This window comes from Cydia strobilella, chromosome 10, assembly GCF_947568885.1.
Source record: "Cydia strobilella chromosome 10, ilCydStro3.1, whole genome shotgun sequence".
Lineage (NCBI taxonomy): Eukaryota > Metazoa > Arthropoda > Insecta > Lepidoptera > Tortricidae > Cydia > Cydia strobilella.
Window position 1 is genome coordinate 313,039 of NC_086050.1, and position 13,068 is coordinate 326,106.

The 13,068-nt window shown below is 37.8% G+C and overlaps 1 protein-coding gene across 1 annotated transcript in view; it reads left to right on the forward strand.

The window, feature by feature from the left end:
- The first annotated feature begins 3,664 nt into the window (after positions 1 to 3,664).
- Positions 3,665 to 13,068, forward strand: part of LOC134744855 (integrator complex subunit 7) — a 41,510-nt gene continuing 32,106 nt past the window's right edge. The window contains exons 1-4 of the mRNA XM_063678786.1: positions 3,665 to 3,821; positions 3,900 to 4,314; positions 5,099 to 5,211; positions 5,366 to 5,499. Of these exons, the coding sequence (XP_063534856.1) occupies positions 3,734 to 3,821; positions 3,900 to 4,314; positions 5,099 to 5,211; positions 5,366 to 5,499 (750 nt within the window). The 5' untranslated portion in view covers positions 3,665 to 3,733. The remainder of the gene's footprint in view (positions 3,822 to 3,899; positions 4,315 to 5,098; positions 5,212 to 5,365; positions 5,500 to 13,068) is intronic.

Consider the following 13,068-nt stretch of genomic DNA (forward strand, 5'->3'; position numbering starts at 1 on the left):
GACAATCATTACATTACGACTTTCAATAATTATGTCAAACAAAGGAACCCCAGGATTCCTACATCCGATATTGGATCGGACAATGTGAAAACGCTCTAAGGGTATACCTAGATGACAATCGTTGATAGAAAATGCAAAACAAAACTCAAATAATGTATGGAAATAGTCACGTGACTTTTCCTACCATCTGTCATCCCGATACATTTTTTGAGCGAGCGTTACAGAAGGTCTCCGTTTCAGCTTGGGCAAATTTTGTGAGCAGCGGCCGTAGCACGGTCGCATTTTTATCACCTCTCACCATGCCTGTCACGTTCTAACAAGTATGTAAGTGCGAATGTAACAGGCATAGTGACAGGCGATTAAAATGGAACCATTCTGCCACCGCTGGTTTAATAGATAGAATATTTCTGTCGTTTCATTTTTTGGGAAATGTTCGAAATGGCAGAAATTGCCATTTCCAGTAATGTCTATGGAGCTTAAGACTATTGTGAGTTCGCTATGATAATTACTCATTTCTAATTTTTTAATGTTTTTAAGCTTATCGCGACGTCTACAGCTCAAAGAGCCACGTTTCGTTTAGCGTTTGTCGATTTAAGATTGTCATTTTAGCTAGGCCCCCTGATCCCTAATCTTCTGTTTTCATCCTTTTGAAATAAGAATAGATATTTGAAAAAATTACCCTCATTAAAGTATTATCTAACGTAATTAGAATTCACCGTTAACATTAAGTACGGGTTTACACCAGCGGCGTTAATTTGAAAGCTGTCGGACATCAAACACCTAAACAACAGCTACAAATCTAAAATAACACCGTAACAAAACTCCGCTTTTGACCGATCTACCATTATTAGTGGGCACCATTTCGCGTAATTTCACGTAATGGCAGCACCAAGTTATACTTGCAGTTGATAACAGCGCTAGAATTTACACATAAAGTTTAAATTTGTATGGAAAGTGGTTAGTTCTAATTCTGGCTACTGCAGGGGATAAGTTTGTCGTATGTAATGGCGATGTACGGGTCGCGTTACACAGGTGTAATTACGCTTTGAGAGGCGACGGCTAAACAGAGCTTTGCTAGGTTAATTTTAGAGGTGTTTAATATCAAGTTTGCTTACTTGTTAGACCCATAATAGAAGATCGGGACGGGAGTCAGACCTGCAAGTAATTTGTAGAGTTAAAAATACAAATGTAAGTTTCTAACATGATTATTCATCTGGCGCGACAGGCTAGGTCAGAAATTTTAGAACATGTTGGGCAAAAAAATGTTTGTGGTCATGGCATCACGTTACAAAACTTGCCCCTCTACGTCACTAAAACTCGTTCATAGGTACAGTCGCCATCAGATATATCGGAGCGGCCGAGGTGCTCAAAAATATCTGAACACGCACTCTAGCGCCTTGACAATAGAGGCATGTTCAGATATTTGTGAGCACCTTGGCCGCTCCGATATATGTGATGGCGACTGTACCTATTAGGTACCTACTTTAATACTTTTTGCTCCAACGTAGGTACCCGATCTTGCCACTTACCTAAGGTTTGTGTTTTAAAACATCACTCAAACGAGGCTATTAGTTCTGAAGCTATGACGTGAACACGAGATCTAATTTTACCTACAAGCATTTTTGGTTTTTACTAACCAGGAAAGTTGTCTTAAAAATTCAAATGAATTTTCGATCTCTTGTTTCAATTGAGCTGAAAATGGCTTAGGTACTTATGTATATAAAACATTTCACATGTGACAAGCTCACCAAGTCAAGCTGATCTGAAGATCTGATGATGAACACCGATGGCGATCGGAACTTTGTGATAGATAGAACAACGCAACTTCCCAACCTCGGAATTTGAAGTCGTTAGAATAGAATATTCTAGATGAGTACTTATATAAAATAAGAGGCCAGTCTACCGAAATCGCTTAATTTAATATATGACCTATATATATATATATGTACATAGAAAAAAATTATATGTATAAATATTGAATATAAGATAAGACTCCTTAACTCAAAAAATCTTTTTAATTTAAGATTAGTAGTTAAGTTAAATATTATATGTGCTTTTTTTATAAAAAATAAACAGTTTAATTTTTTATTTTATTTTATATGACTGTATAAATAAACTTACAGGCGGCAATAAAAGCTTGTATCAAAAATGAAACGTTTATTAATTATTATACTATGTCTGATGTAAGGTGTATTCGAATAACTCCGAGTGTCGAAAATCGTCGGATACTACCGAAAAGGCAAGGCATTACGATTGTTATTTGGGTGATTCTCGGAAATATCCGATTACACCTAAATCTTTAGAATGTTATATATACATTATAAGTTATAACCGATGCAGTTCCACTTACGCTGCTGGTGTGGGCCGGTGTCGGAATACTAACGAATAGATAGATTATCCACACAAACACTTATTCTTATTACAAACACCTTCACACATTCACTAAATTATCCAGTGAACCCGTTCACTGAAATTATCACTTTTTCATGCACATTGAGACTCAAGACCGAGATAGACAAATAACAGACTGACAGACAAGACAACCAGAAAAGTCACATTAAATAATAAAATAGCGTTGAATAGCTAAAGGTTGTATATATAATGTTATATATGTGTTTTAAACAAAGAGGTTGCAATTGCTTGCTAAAAGTTACTTCGTGATATTTTAAGTAGGTAATTATTTAAATTATACAGGGTGAAAAAAATAATGGGCCCTGGAGAGAAAGTGCCTTAAAACCTTAAGTTGTTTTTTACTTAAAGGAAACATTCTTTTATTTTTAAAAAGAAACAAAAATGCATTTTTTTTTTTATATTTCGCTTATCTAAAAATATTCTTGAGTACTAAATATTCGATTTTATGGATATTTTGTACGACAGACGAATGAAAGAAGGTTTATATTTATAATGTTTCTTGGAGAAATGTTATCATGTTATCATCAAAAAAAGGATATTTAAGATAGAGGGGTACTGTCATAGTAATTTTTGTAGCCACAGCAAATTCACTGCCATCTAACGACACACAATTAAAACTAAAAATGAAGATATTTAAAAATACCATAGAATGTATTATTATATGTATTATATATATGGATAAATAATTGCATTTATTATTTTGACCCATGTTCTATCATTGATATGCGTTAAAATTGTTAAATAATAAACGAAACCGTCAACGCCATCTAGTCGAGAATAGGCCAAAGGTGGTAAAAAGTGGTGGAGCCATCTGTTCGAGAATCAATTTTTTATGATTTCCGAGGCACGTTATCGACGAGCATAGAATAAAATTGCGTGTTTATTTTTTGGAATTTTTAGTCGGTTCGATTCCCGGGCGAGAAGAGCGAATTTAAAGAAATCTTTGAATACAGTTTTGTTTCTTTTTAGAAATTTTATTAAAATGAGCTAACTTAAGGTTTTAAGACTTTTTCCTTCCAGGAACTATAATTTTTTCCATACTTGCACTGAAATTGTATAAGTCCATAGATTAGTATATGTTATTACGGTTTTATTACATTGTAACGACATCTACCGTCGAATAGCATAAACCAAGAAAGAATTTGTGTTAATACGCCATCTATTGAGCATATTGCAAACTAATAAGCAACCGCGCTGTCAAACAGCTGTCAAAAATCTGTTGTCTATGAGCGATTTTATATTGTTTATGCACCAAGTTCGTGTTATTGTCACTTGAATTTTGTTGATTAATCCATATATTTTCTATTGCAAATAACCGAAAATGATCGGCGTTCGACTAAATACGTTCAGCGACAACTCTGGTGAACCAGAGCAAGATGCTAATTCAGCACTAACTGAGCTAGACAAAGGTATATAAACCTAACCTATATATTACACAAAACAACCAACGAAGCATACAAAATCTATAATAAGTTATTGTTTTACAGGGCTCAGATCAGGAAAAGTGGGTGAGCAATGCGAAGCGATAGTCCGCTTTCCGCGTCTCTTCGAAAAATACCCGTTTCCAATACTCATCAATTCGTCATTTCTGAAACTTGCCGATGTCTTTCGTATGGGCAATAATTTCCTTCGCTTATGGGTGCTGCGGGTTTGCCAGCAGAGCGAGAAGCATTTGGACAAGATCCTGAACGTTGATGAGTTTTTAAGACGAGTATTCAGTGTTCTACATTCAAATGATCCCGTAGCAAGGGCGCTTGCACTCCGGACGCTCGGAGCTGTTGCCGGGATCATTCCAGAGAGGCAGAATGTACACCATGCTATTAGGCGAGGGCTGGACAGCCATGACAATGTGGAGGTTGACGCTGCTATTTATGCTACTACCAGATTTGCCGCACATTCCAAGTATGTTAATTTATATTTTGTTTGAACCGGCAAAAACATGGTTTCATTAATTTAATGTCAGCACTGAACTTCCACTCAACCACTAATACATAGGTCAAAGTATAATAAATAAATAAATATTATAGGACATTCTTACACAGATTGACTAAGTCCCACGGTTAGCCCAAGAAGGCTTGTGTTATGGGTACTCAGACAAGGATATATATAATATATAAATACTTAAATACCTATGTATTACCTTGTATACCTATGTATGTATGTAAAACACCCATGACTCAGGAACAAATATCTGTGCTCATCACACAAATAAATGCCCATACCGGGATTTGAACCCAGGACCATCGGCTTGACAGGCAGGGTCACTACCTACTAGGCCAGACCGGTCGTCAAAATAATGTTATCTGATTGTCAGTGGCAACTATTTATCAATTACAAATACATCTCTTAATTTATTGATATGTTTACGATGTTGATGCTTGTAACAGTTTGAATTATGCTTTTGTATTATGGTTTGTGATATACCAAATAGTTTTGAAATAGCTTTAACATAGAGAACTATTCTATTTTCTACAACCTAGCACTTTCATTAGAGCTTAATTTCAATGTTTTGTTTACTTTAAAGTAATAGAAGCCTTAGCCAGAACAGTTAAAGCCTAAAATCCATAGGCAAGTGTAGCCACTTCAAAGATTAATTTAGGTGTATAAAAGAAAATAACAACAAATTAAAATCATTGCAAAGAAAATGCAGTTTTCTATACATAGTTTAATTGTATACCATTTACAGTGCTTTTGCGGTGGCCATGTGCAACAAGTTATCGGACATGGTGGAATGTGAGAGCACGGGCGCAGAGCGGCGCGCCAAGCTCGTACGGGCCTTGAGGACTGTTCACGGTGGAGGTAATAACTATTTACATAGGTAGTCTTATGCATGAGACAAAGTTAGAAAGTACACCCTTGGCTCCTAAAGAGTAGCTGAGGACACAACAGGAATAAACACTAAGACAAGAGTGACCTGAAGAAAATGTATATGCCTCTGTCATTTTATTTGTAGCGGTACGAGCGGGTGGTGTTCTGAAACTACTCCGTTCGCTATTGGAGCGGTTTCCTTCATCAAGTTCCGTGCGCGCCGCAATCTCTGCGCTCACTGCCATCGCTCATGACACTGTCGTCCATGTTCCTGATCAGGTAATTTATTTATTTATTTATATGTTGGAGATCCAACAGCTATCAATGCAAAGTAGCAACAATTCATAAGAGATGGAAAGCCAATAACAGGATCACACTTGAAGCTACATATTATTACATTCAAAGTGTCGACGCTCGGACACAGCAACACACAACACACACACTACAGTACGTAATAATATTAAGTAGAGTTCAGCCAGCAATTTATAACCACTTAACCACAGCAATTTATAAGAAACTTGCATAATGTTTTCCTTTGTTTTGTATAGTGCTAAAGTTTATTTATACTAAAGTTTTTATCAACCACTTGACACGTTTCAATTTAGACCTTCACCGCCTTTGCTTTTTGTCTGTGTGGGAATGCCGCTACACATCGTCCCCCTGATCTCGGGCGGGCCCATTATGGAGGGGTATGCGGGACCCACCCCCCGGCTGCCCGGGTCATATATTTAGTATAAAGTTTGCTTAACGGACTCCTTATAATAAACTTATGACTATCGTCGAATTTATTATTATTATTATTTATTATTTCATTTTAGACAGGCAGCTGATGCTGGTACGTCTAAATCATAGTTCACTTAGCACAGTTAGCATAGTTTGTCTAGTCTATTTTTAAATTGATTAACACTTGCAGAGTTCACAACTTCTGAGGGTAATTTGTTCCAAGCCTTTACTACTCGGTTTGCAATAAAGTGTTTGCCGATATTTGTTTTGTGCTTTGTTGTTATTAGTTTAAGGTTGTGTCCTCTTGTGCGCGTGTTTGAGTTTCGAGCGAACAGATCGCTTAGTTCTGGACAGTCGTAATATCCGTTAATTATTTTGAACGTTTCGATCAAGTCGCCGCGTTCACGCCTTTTTTGCAGTGTTGTCAGGCCCAGCTTGACTAATCTTTCTTCGTATGAAAGTGACTTTAGTTGTGCGGGAATTTTAGTGAATCTACGCTGCACTCGCTCGATCATGTCAATATCTTTTTTGAAGTATGGATTCCATATCTGAAAGCTATATTCCAGAATTGGTCTTATGTAGGTCTTATATATCTTTAGCATTGTTTCGGTGGTGAGGATACGAAAAGCTTTTCTAATTATGTAGATTATAGAGTTAGCCTTTTTTACTATTCGTGAAATATGGGGTTCCCACTTGAGATCATTAGACACTATGACTCCCAGGTCTTGTTGGGTCATGGTTCCTGCTAACGCTACGCTGTTTAAAGTGTATGGCAACTTTGGGTTTTTGTTGTGCATGTGGAGGACTGTGCATTTAGATTCGTTGAGGTTTATAAGCCAGTCTAGGCACCAGTCCCTAATTCGGTTCAAATCTGACTGTAGTTTACTATGGTCTATCATGGGGTTTACAAAAAGCTTAGAGTCATCTGCAAAGAAGCTGAAGTTGGATTCGATGGTGGTTTGTAAGTCGGTAACAAATATGCTGAACATTGTGGTTGAGATGACCGATCCCTGTGGGACGCCGCTCCAGACATCAAATTCGTCAGAAACACTGTCAGCGATACGTACTCTAAATTTTCTTTCGCTTAGAAATGATCCTATCCATTGTAGAAGCTTTCCTCTTATGCCAAAGTGCTCGAGTTTGGCCAGGAGTCTATGATGGGGCACTCTGTCAAAAGCTTTTTCATAGTCCAGGTATATCACGTCGATTGGTTCTGCCTTATCCAGATGGCTAGACCAGACCTTGACACATCCTAGTAGGTTAGTGACAGTGGATCTTCTCTTCATAAAGCCATGTTGTTGGTCGACAATTATATGATTCCTATCTAGGAATAGCCTTATTTCGTCGTTTATAATAGCCTCCATTAGCTTAACTGCTAGACAAGTTAGACTGATTGGTCTGTAGTTGCTGGGGTTAAGTTTGTCTCCCTTTTTGTAGATAGGTGTCACTAAAGCGTTCCTCCACTTTTGCGGCACGCTTGATGTGTGAAATGACTCCTTCATTATATGCGTAAGAGATGGTAGAATAGCTTTACATTTCTTTAGCAAGACTGCTGGGATTCCGTCGGGGCCCATGGAAGTGTCTTCACGTAGCTTCTTCAATTTGTTCCAAACTTTATCTTCCGAAATAGTGACGTCACATAAGGATTCCTGGATCCGAGGGCATGCAATAGGTGGTACCGTGTCGTGTGGCTCCTTAACATAGTTACTTTCAAAACGTTTGGCGAGGGCATTCGCAATGTCAACCTCACTTGTTACTGTCTTGTCTCCATCATGCATAACACGGGGAACTGAAACTTTTGTGCTTAGTTGTTTTCTAATGTAGGCGTAAAACGCCTTAGGTCCGAGATTTAAAATGCGGCTTTCATACTCAGTTCTAGACTGCCTAGTTAAACTTAAAAGTGCATTATTAAGTGTTCTGTAGTGCTTGTAATCATCTCTGCATCCTGTAAGTACATATTTGTCCCATGCCTTTCGTTTGTCCTGTATTTTTTGTTTTATATTCTTGTCAATCCAAGGTTTCAGTGGTGGTTTGCGCGGTGGCCTCACGTTCGGTGTGTGCTTGTTGGCCACCTCGAGGAAGGTGGATTCAAATGCTTCCCATTTGCAGTTAGTTGTATTATGTGTGCTTACTAAATTTAAAAGATTGCGTTCATATAAGGCCGAGTCTACACTCTCTGTGTCTGTTTTGAAGTAGTTTTTCCTGTTCGATTTTATACTTTTACTTAATGTATTATTGTTTTCTATTTGCATTGACAGTAGCAAGAAATCATGATCGGATTTGCCCACAGGCGGTTGGTGTTTAACAGCTGTAATAAGGTTTTCGTCGTTCGTCATGACCAGATCAATAAGGGAAGACCGGTTGCCTTCTCTGTGTCGAGTGGGTTTTTGGACCAATTGATACAGATTGCTTTGTACGAACATTTCCTCAAACATATACTCTCTTCTATTGTCGCTATGTTGAATGTTTGCTAATGGCCAGGTTATCTCACGGTAATTAAAATCTCCAGTAATGATGACGTTACACGATGTGGACGCAGAGGATATCTCACTTATCAACATTTTTTCTTCATTTATACAAGAATCTTCTGGTCGATAGATGCATGCAAATAAGAATTTGTATTGGTTTAAATTTATATCTAACCATAGCGTGTCAATAGACTGGAGAGAAGAGTAGCTGGTATTTACTTTAGCTAGTATTTGTAATCCACATACCTCCTGAGCAACATACACAGCGATGCCTCCGCCTCTTCTGTCAACCCGGTCCTTCCTGTATAGATCATAACCCGGAATACTCACTAAGTTATTGGGTATATTCACATTTAACCATGTTTCAGTCACAGCTATGATTATCGGCTTGGGTTTGCATGTAAGAACACGAGTATGAAGTAGGTCGAATTTAGGTTGTAACGAGCCTAGGTTAGTGTATATAATGATATTGTCTAAGATAGGTAGAATTGTATTGTTTTGTTTGCATGTTGTTGTTTGTTTTGGTGTTATTGTTGGGTGGCTTGGTTTTTTGATGAAGTTATTATTTTAGGGCAACCGTTTATGAATTTAATTGTAAGGTTTTCCTCTCCTTCATTGGTGCGTTCCTCCAATTCTGTGCGTAGAATTTTTAGGTATTCTTGTTGTGAAGGTGTTTGGTCAGACTTGATGTTCTTGCCATTAGAGTGCCTGCCTTTGTTTTTAAGAATCTTCAGTGCGTCGTATTTGTTGTTAAATATGATTTTGGTTGGTCTCGGTCTGGGTGAACCTGGGCGTCCGAGACGCACGACCTTGACCCCGGACATGTTGACCTCCCCGGTTATAGTGGCTACAATTTTTTTCACATTCTCGCACATCATGCTGGTTCCTTTCTTCCGGTTGGTTAGACGAACTTTCAGGTACATTGAAGACAATGACATTTTTGGCCCGTTTTTTCCGCTCAATCAACTCTTGAATGACCTCTTCCCGGCTCGCAATGTCATTGCGCCTTTTCAAATCTTCGACCTGTTTTTGGAGCTGTTGTATAGACTGCAGAATGTTTGGGAGCTCGCGCATCGTTTTTTTGCAGTCCGTGCACAAGAATTGAACCACTCTTTGGATTGTTTTTAACTCAAACACGCGCACCTCTGTTGGTGAGAGGCCTGCACATTCTTGGCAGAGTTTGGTCGAGCAGGAGTCACAACCAATGACTATACACTTAGCACCACTTGATTTATTACACTTCGAACACTTCATTGTTGTTTTTGATATTTATTAAAGTATTTTTATTCTATAAAATTATATAGGAAAGCTGAGCTCCAGTATGCATACCTTTGGACTCGCGATTGTAAGATCCTCATACGTAAGACCGACACGTCTAGAATCGTCGCGATAAATAATGATTCGGATCTATTAAAGTTAAAGTGACTTTTATATTATATCAGTATGTACATGTATGCATGTGAATATGATCATTATATACTCTGTTGTTGCCCTTTGTCTTTACAAATGACTGCCAAAGTACTTCTCGTCTATTTAGCACAAGTAACATCATTTTTCATCTATTTGCTTACGGCTATTATGAACATACCTACATGCGCGTCTCATTATTATGAATTCTGTCGTTACCTCAACGCTTTATATGTACCCGTACTTACATACGCCCGCCGCCATATCGCAAATACTTTATCTGTCAATAAACAATATATATGTTTTTGTATCGTATTATTTTGTAATGCCTCAACTGCCTTGTACTATAATGGTGCCTTTATGCGACTGCTGTTAATAGCTACACACAGTACATATATACGCCTATGCTATGTTCTTATTTTTAAAATAATGCAAATAAATAAATTTTATCTACAGTGACGGATAAGCTATTAAACGGTTATTATCAAAACGTACGGGGACTACGAACTAAATCGCATAGTTTCTTTTCACAAGTTGCCCTGGCCGATTACGATTTTATCTGTATCACTGAATCCTGGCTGACCTCGAATTTTTATGATAGAGAATATGTTGACGAAAGATACATAGTATATAGGTGCGACCGGTCGGAGGTCGACAGCGGCGCTGCGCGTGGCGGGGGCGTGCTGGTGGCGGCGCGCCGCGATCTGCTGCCGCTGCGCCGCGCCTGGCCCTGCCCCTCCCCCCGCCCCCGCGCACGCAGAGTGTGTTTGGATATCGCTCCCTATTAGTAATGATCACAATAATTCTCAGCGTAGATACTTAAATATCGCATGCGTATATATTCCGCACGGATCTAACCATAAAGATGCTGTAGAATCATTTTTTGACATAACTTCTCGACTTATTTTTGATCACCCTGATGATGTATTCCTTATCACAGGGGACTTCAACATCTCCCATGCTGAATGGTTAGGAGGTGGCTCCGGAGTTATATCCCTAAACAACTCTAGTAATGTTATAGTCCAATTTGTACATGATTTTATGGCACTCAGTAATCTAAATCAATTTAATAACATTGTTAATGTCAATAACCGTGTCCTTGACCTCATATTTAGTAACGAGCTTTGTACAGTCACTAGGTGTAATATTCCTTTAACTCCAGAGGATATACACCATGCTGCATTATTTTTAAACCTAAAACTTAATTATACTGCGCCAATTAAACCTGCTAAAACCCTTATATATAAATTCTATTCAGCAAACTATGATGATATTAACAGCGACCTATTAAATATAGATTGGGACACATTTTTCAATAATTTAAATATCGAAGGTTGCGTAAACAAGTTTAATAATTTGTTATATACCTTAATAGATAAACACGTACCTTGCCATTATTCTAGAAACTCGTGTGCAAATTATCCTGTATGGCATAGTAGGTCTTTAAGAAAGATTTTGAAAGAAAAAAGAAAATATCATAAATTATGGAAATGTTATGGTAACCCGTTAGATTATGAAAGTTTTAAAATTTTAAGAAAAAGAGCTGAAAAAATAGAAAATGAGTGTTATAAAAATTATATAGAAAGTTCCGAGGATAAGATAAATTCACATGTAAAACATTTTTGGAAATTTATTAAGTCTTCAATGTCTAATAAAGGCATACCTCAAACAATGAATTACAAGGGTGTTTCAGCATCAGACGGTGAAAATATTTGTAATATGTTCAGTGATCATTTCCAGTCAGTCTTTGAAAATTCCACCTTGCCACCTCTGGACATCGACTGTCTGGATCCACCGCCAAAGCCAGTTTTTAACTTCAGTACAATTATGTTAACAAACGAAATGGTCCTTAAGTATCTGAAATCTGTAGATATAAATAAAGGCGCAGGACCTGATCGTATACATCCTTTACTTATTAGAAAATGTGCTGGCATTTTGGTGGTTCCGGTCACCAAATTATTTCAGCAGTCTATCAAGGAGGGAAAGGTTCCGCAAATCTGGAAAACGGCGTGGATTACACCTATACCCAAGGGTTCTATAAGCCAGGACGTCGAAAAATATAGGCCTATCTCTAAGTTGTGCCAATTCGGTAAAATATTGGAAAAAATTGTCACTGATCAATTATCATACGCTGTACGGCGTCATATCAATCCGAGTCAGCACGGGTTTTACAGGGGTCGAAGTGTGGAGAGTAATCTTTTGTCTTTTAGTGAAGTCATACGAGATGCAATGGATAATAAGCATCAAGTCGATGCAGTCTACACAGACTTCGCCAAAGCGTTCGACAAAATTTCTTACAATACGCTTCTGGTGAAACTCTGGAACCTTGGCATCCATGGGGATCTTTTTCGATGGGTGAAATCTTATATTGAAAATAGGTCCCAAAGTGTTGTACTCGGAGGTTTTTCATCGGCTTTCAAAATAACCACCTCAGGTGTCCCTCAAGGGTCCCATTTGGGTCCATTATTATTTATATTATATATAAATGATATCACGGAGTGTCTGACAAATTCGAAAGCTCTTTTATACGCTGATGATACTAAAATATTTCGAGTCATTGAAACAGACGCTGACTGTGCCCTACTGCAGGATGATCTAACTAGTTTTGAAACATTTTGTATTGAAAATAATCTGTTTTTAAATAGTGACAAATGTTCAGTTATTACTTTCACTCGGAAAAGGGATCCCATTGTATTCAGTTACCGGCTGTGCGGCAGTACTCTAACACGACAACATATTATACGTGACCTAGGGGTGTTAATGGATGCAAAACTAACGTTTAACCCTCATATAGATCATATTTTAAACAAAGCATACAAACTACTGGGTTTCGTTCTTCGTGTAGCAAAACCTTTTCGAAGACCTCTCACTTATAAACTTCTTTATAATAGTTACGTTCGCAGTAGATTGGAATTTGCTTCTGTAGTGTGGAATCCTCTCTTTAATGTCCATAAGACCCGAATTGAAAGACTCCAGAAAAAATTCGTTAAAGCACTGGAATTTCGAGTGGGTCGTAACTATGTAAATTACGCTTCCTCGGCTACACATCATAATATCCAGCCACTTTCACTTAGACGGTCCTGTACAGATTTAGCATTTTTATTCAAAATTATTAATAATGTGGTAGATGCCCCCGATTTATTACATAAAATTTGCTTTCGTGTCCCCCGTAGGAATGAACGTAGTTGTCGCAGTAAGGCATTATTTAGCATTCCTAACAGCAGAACAAAACACGCACGGCATTCGTATA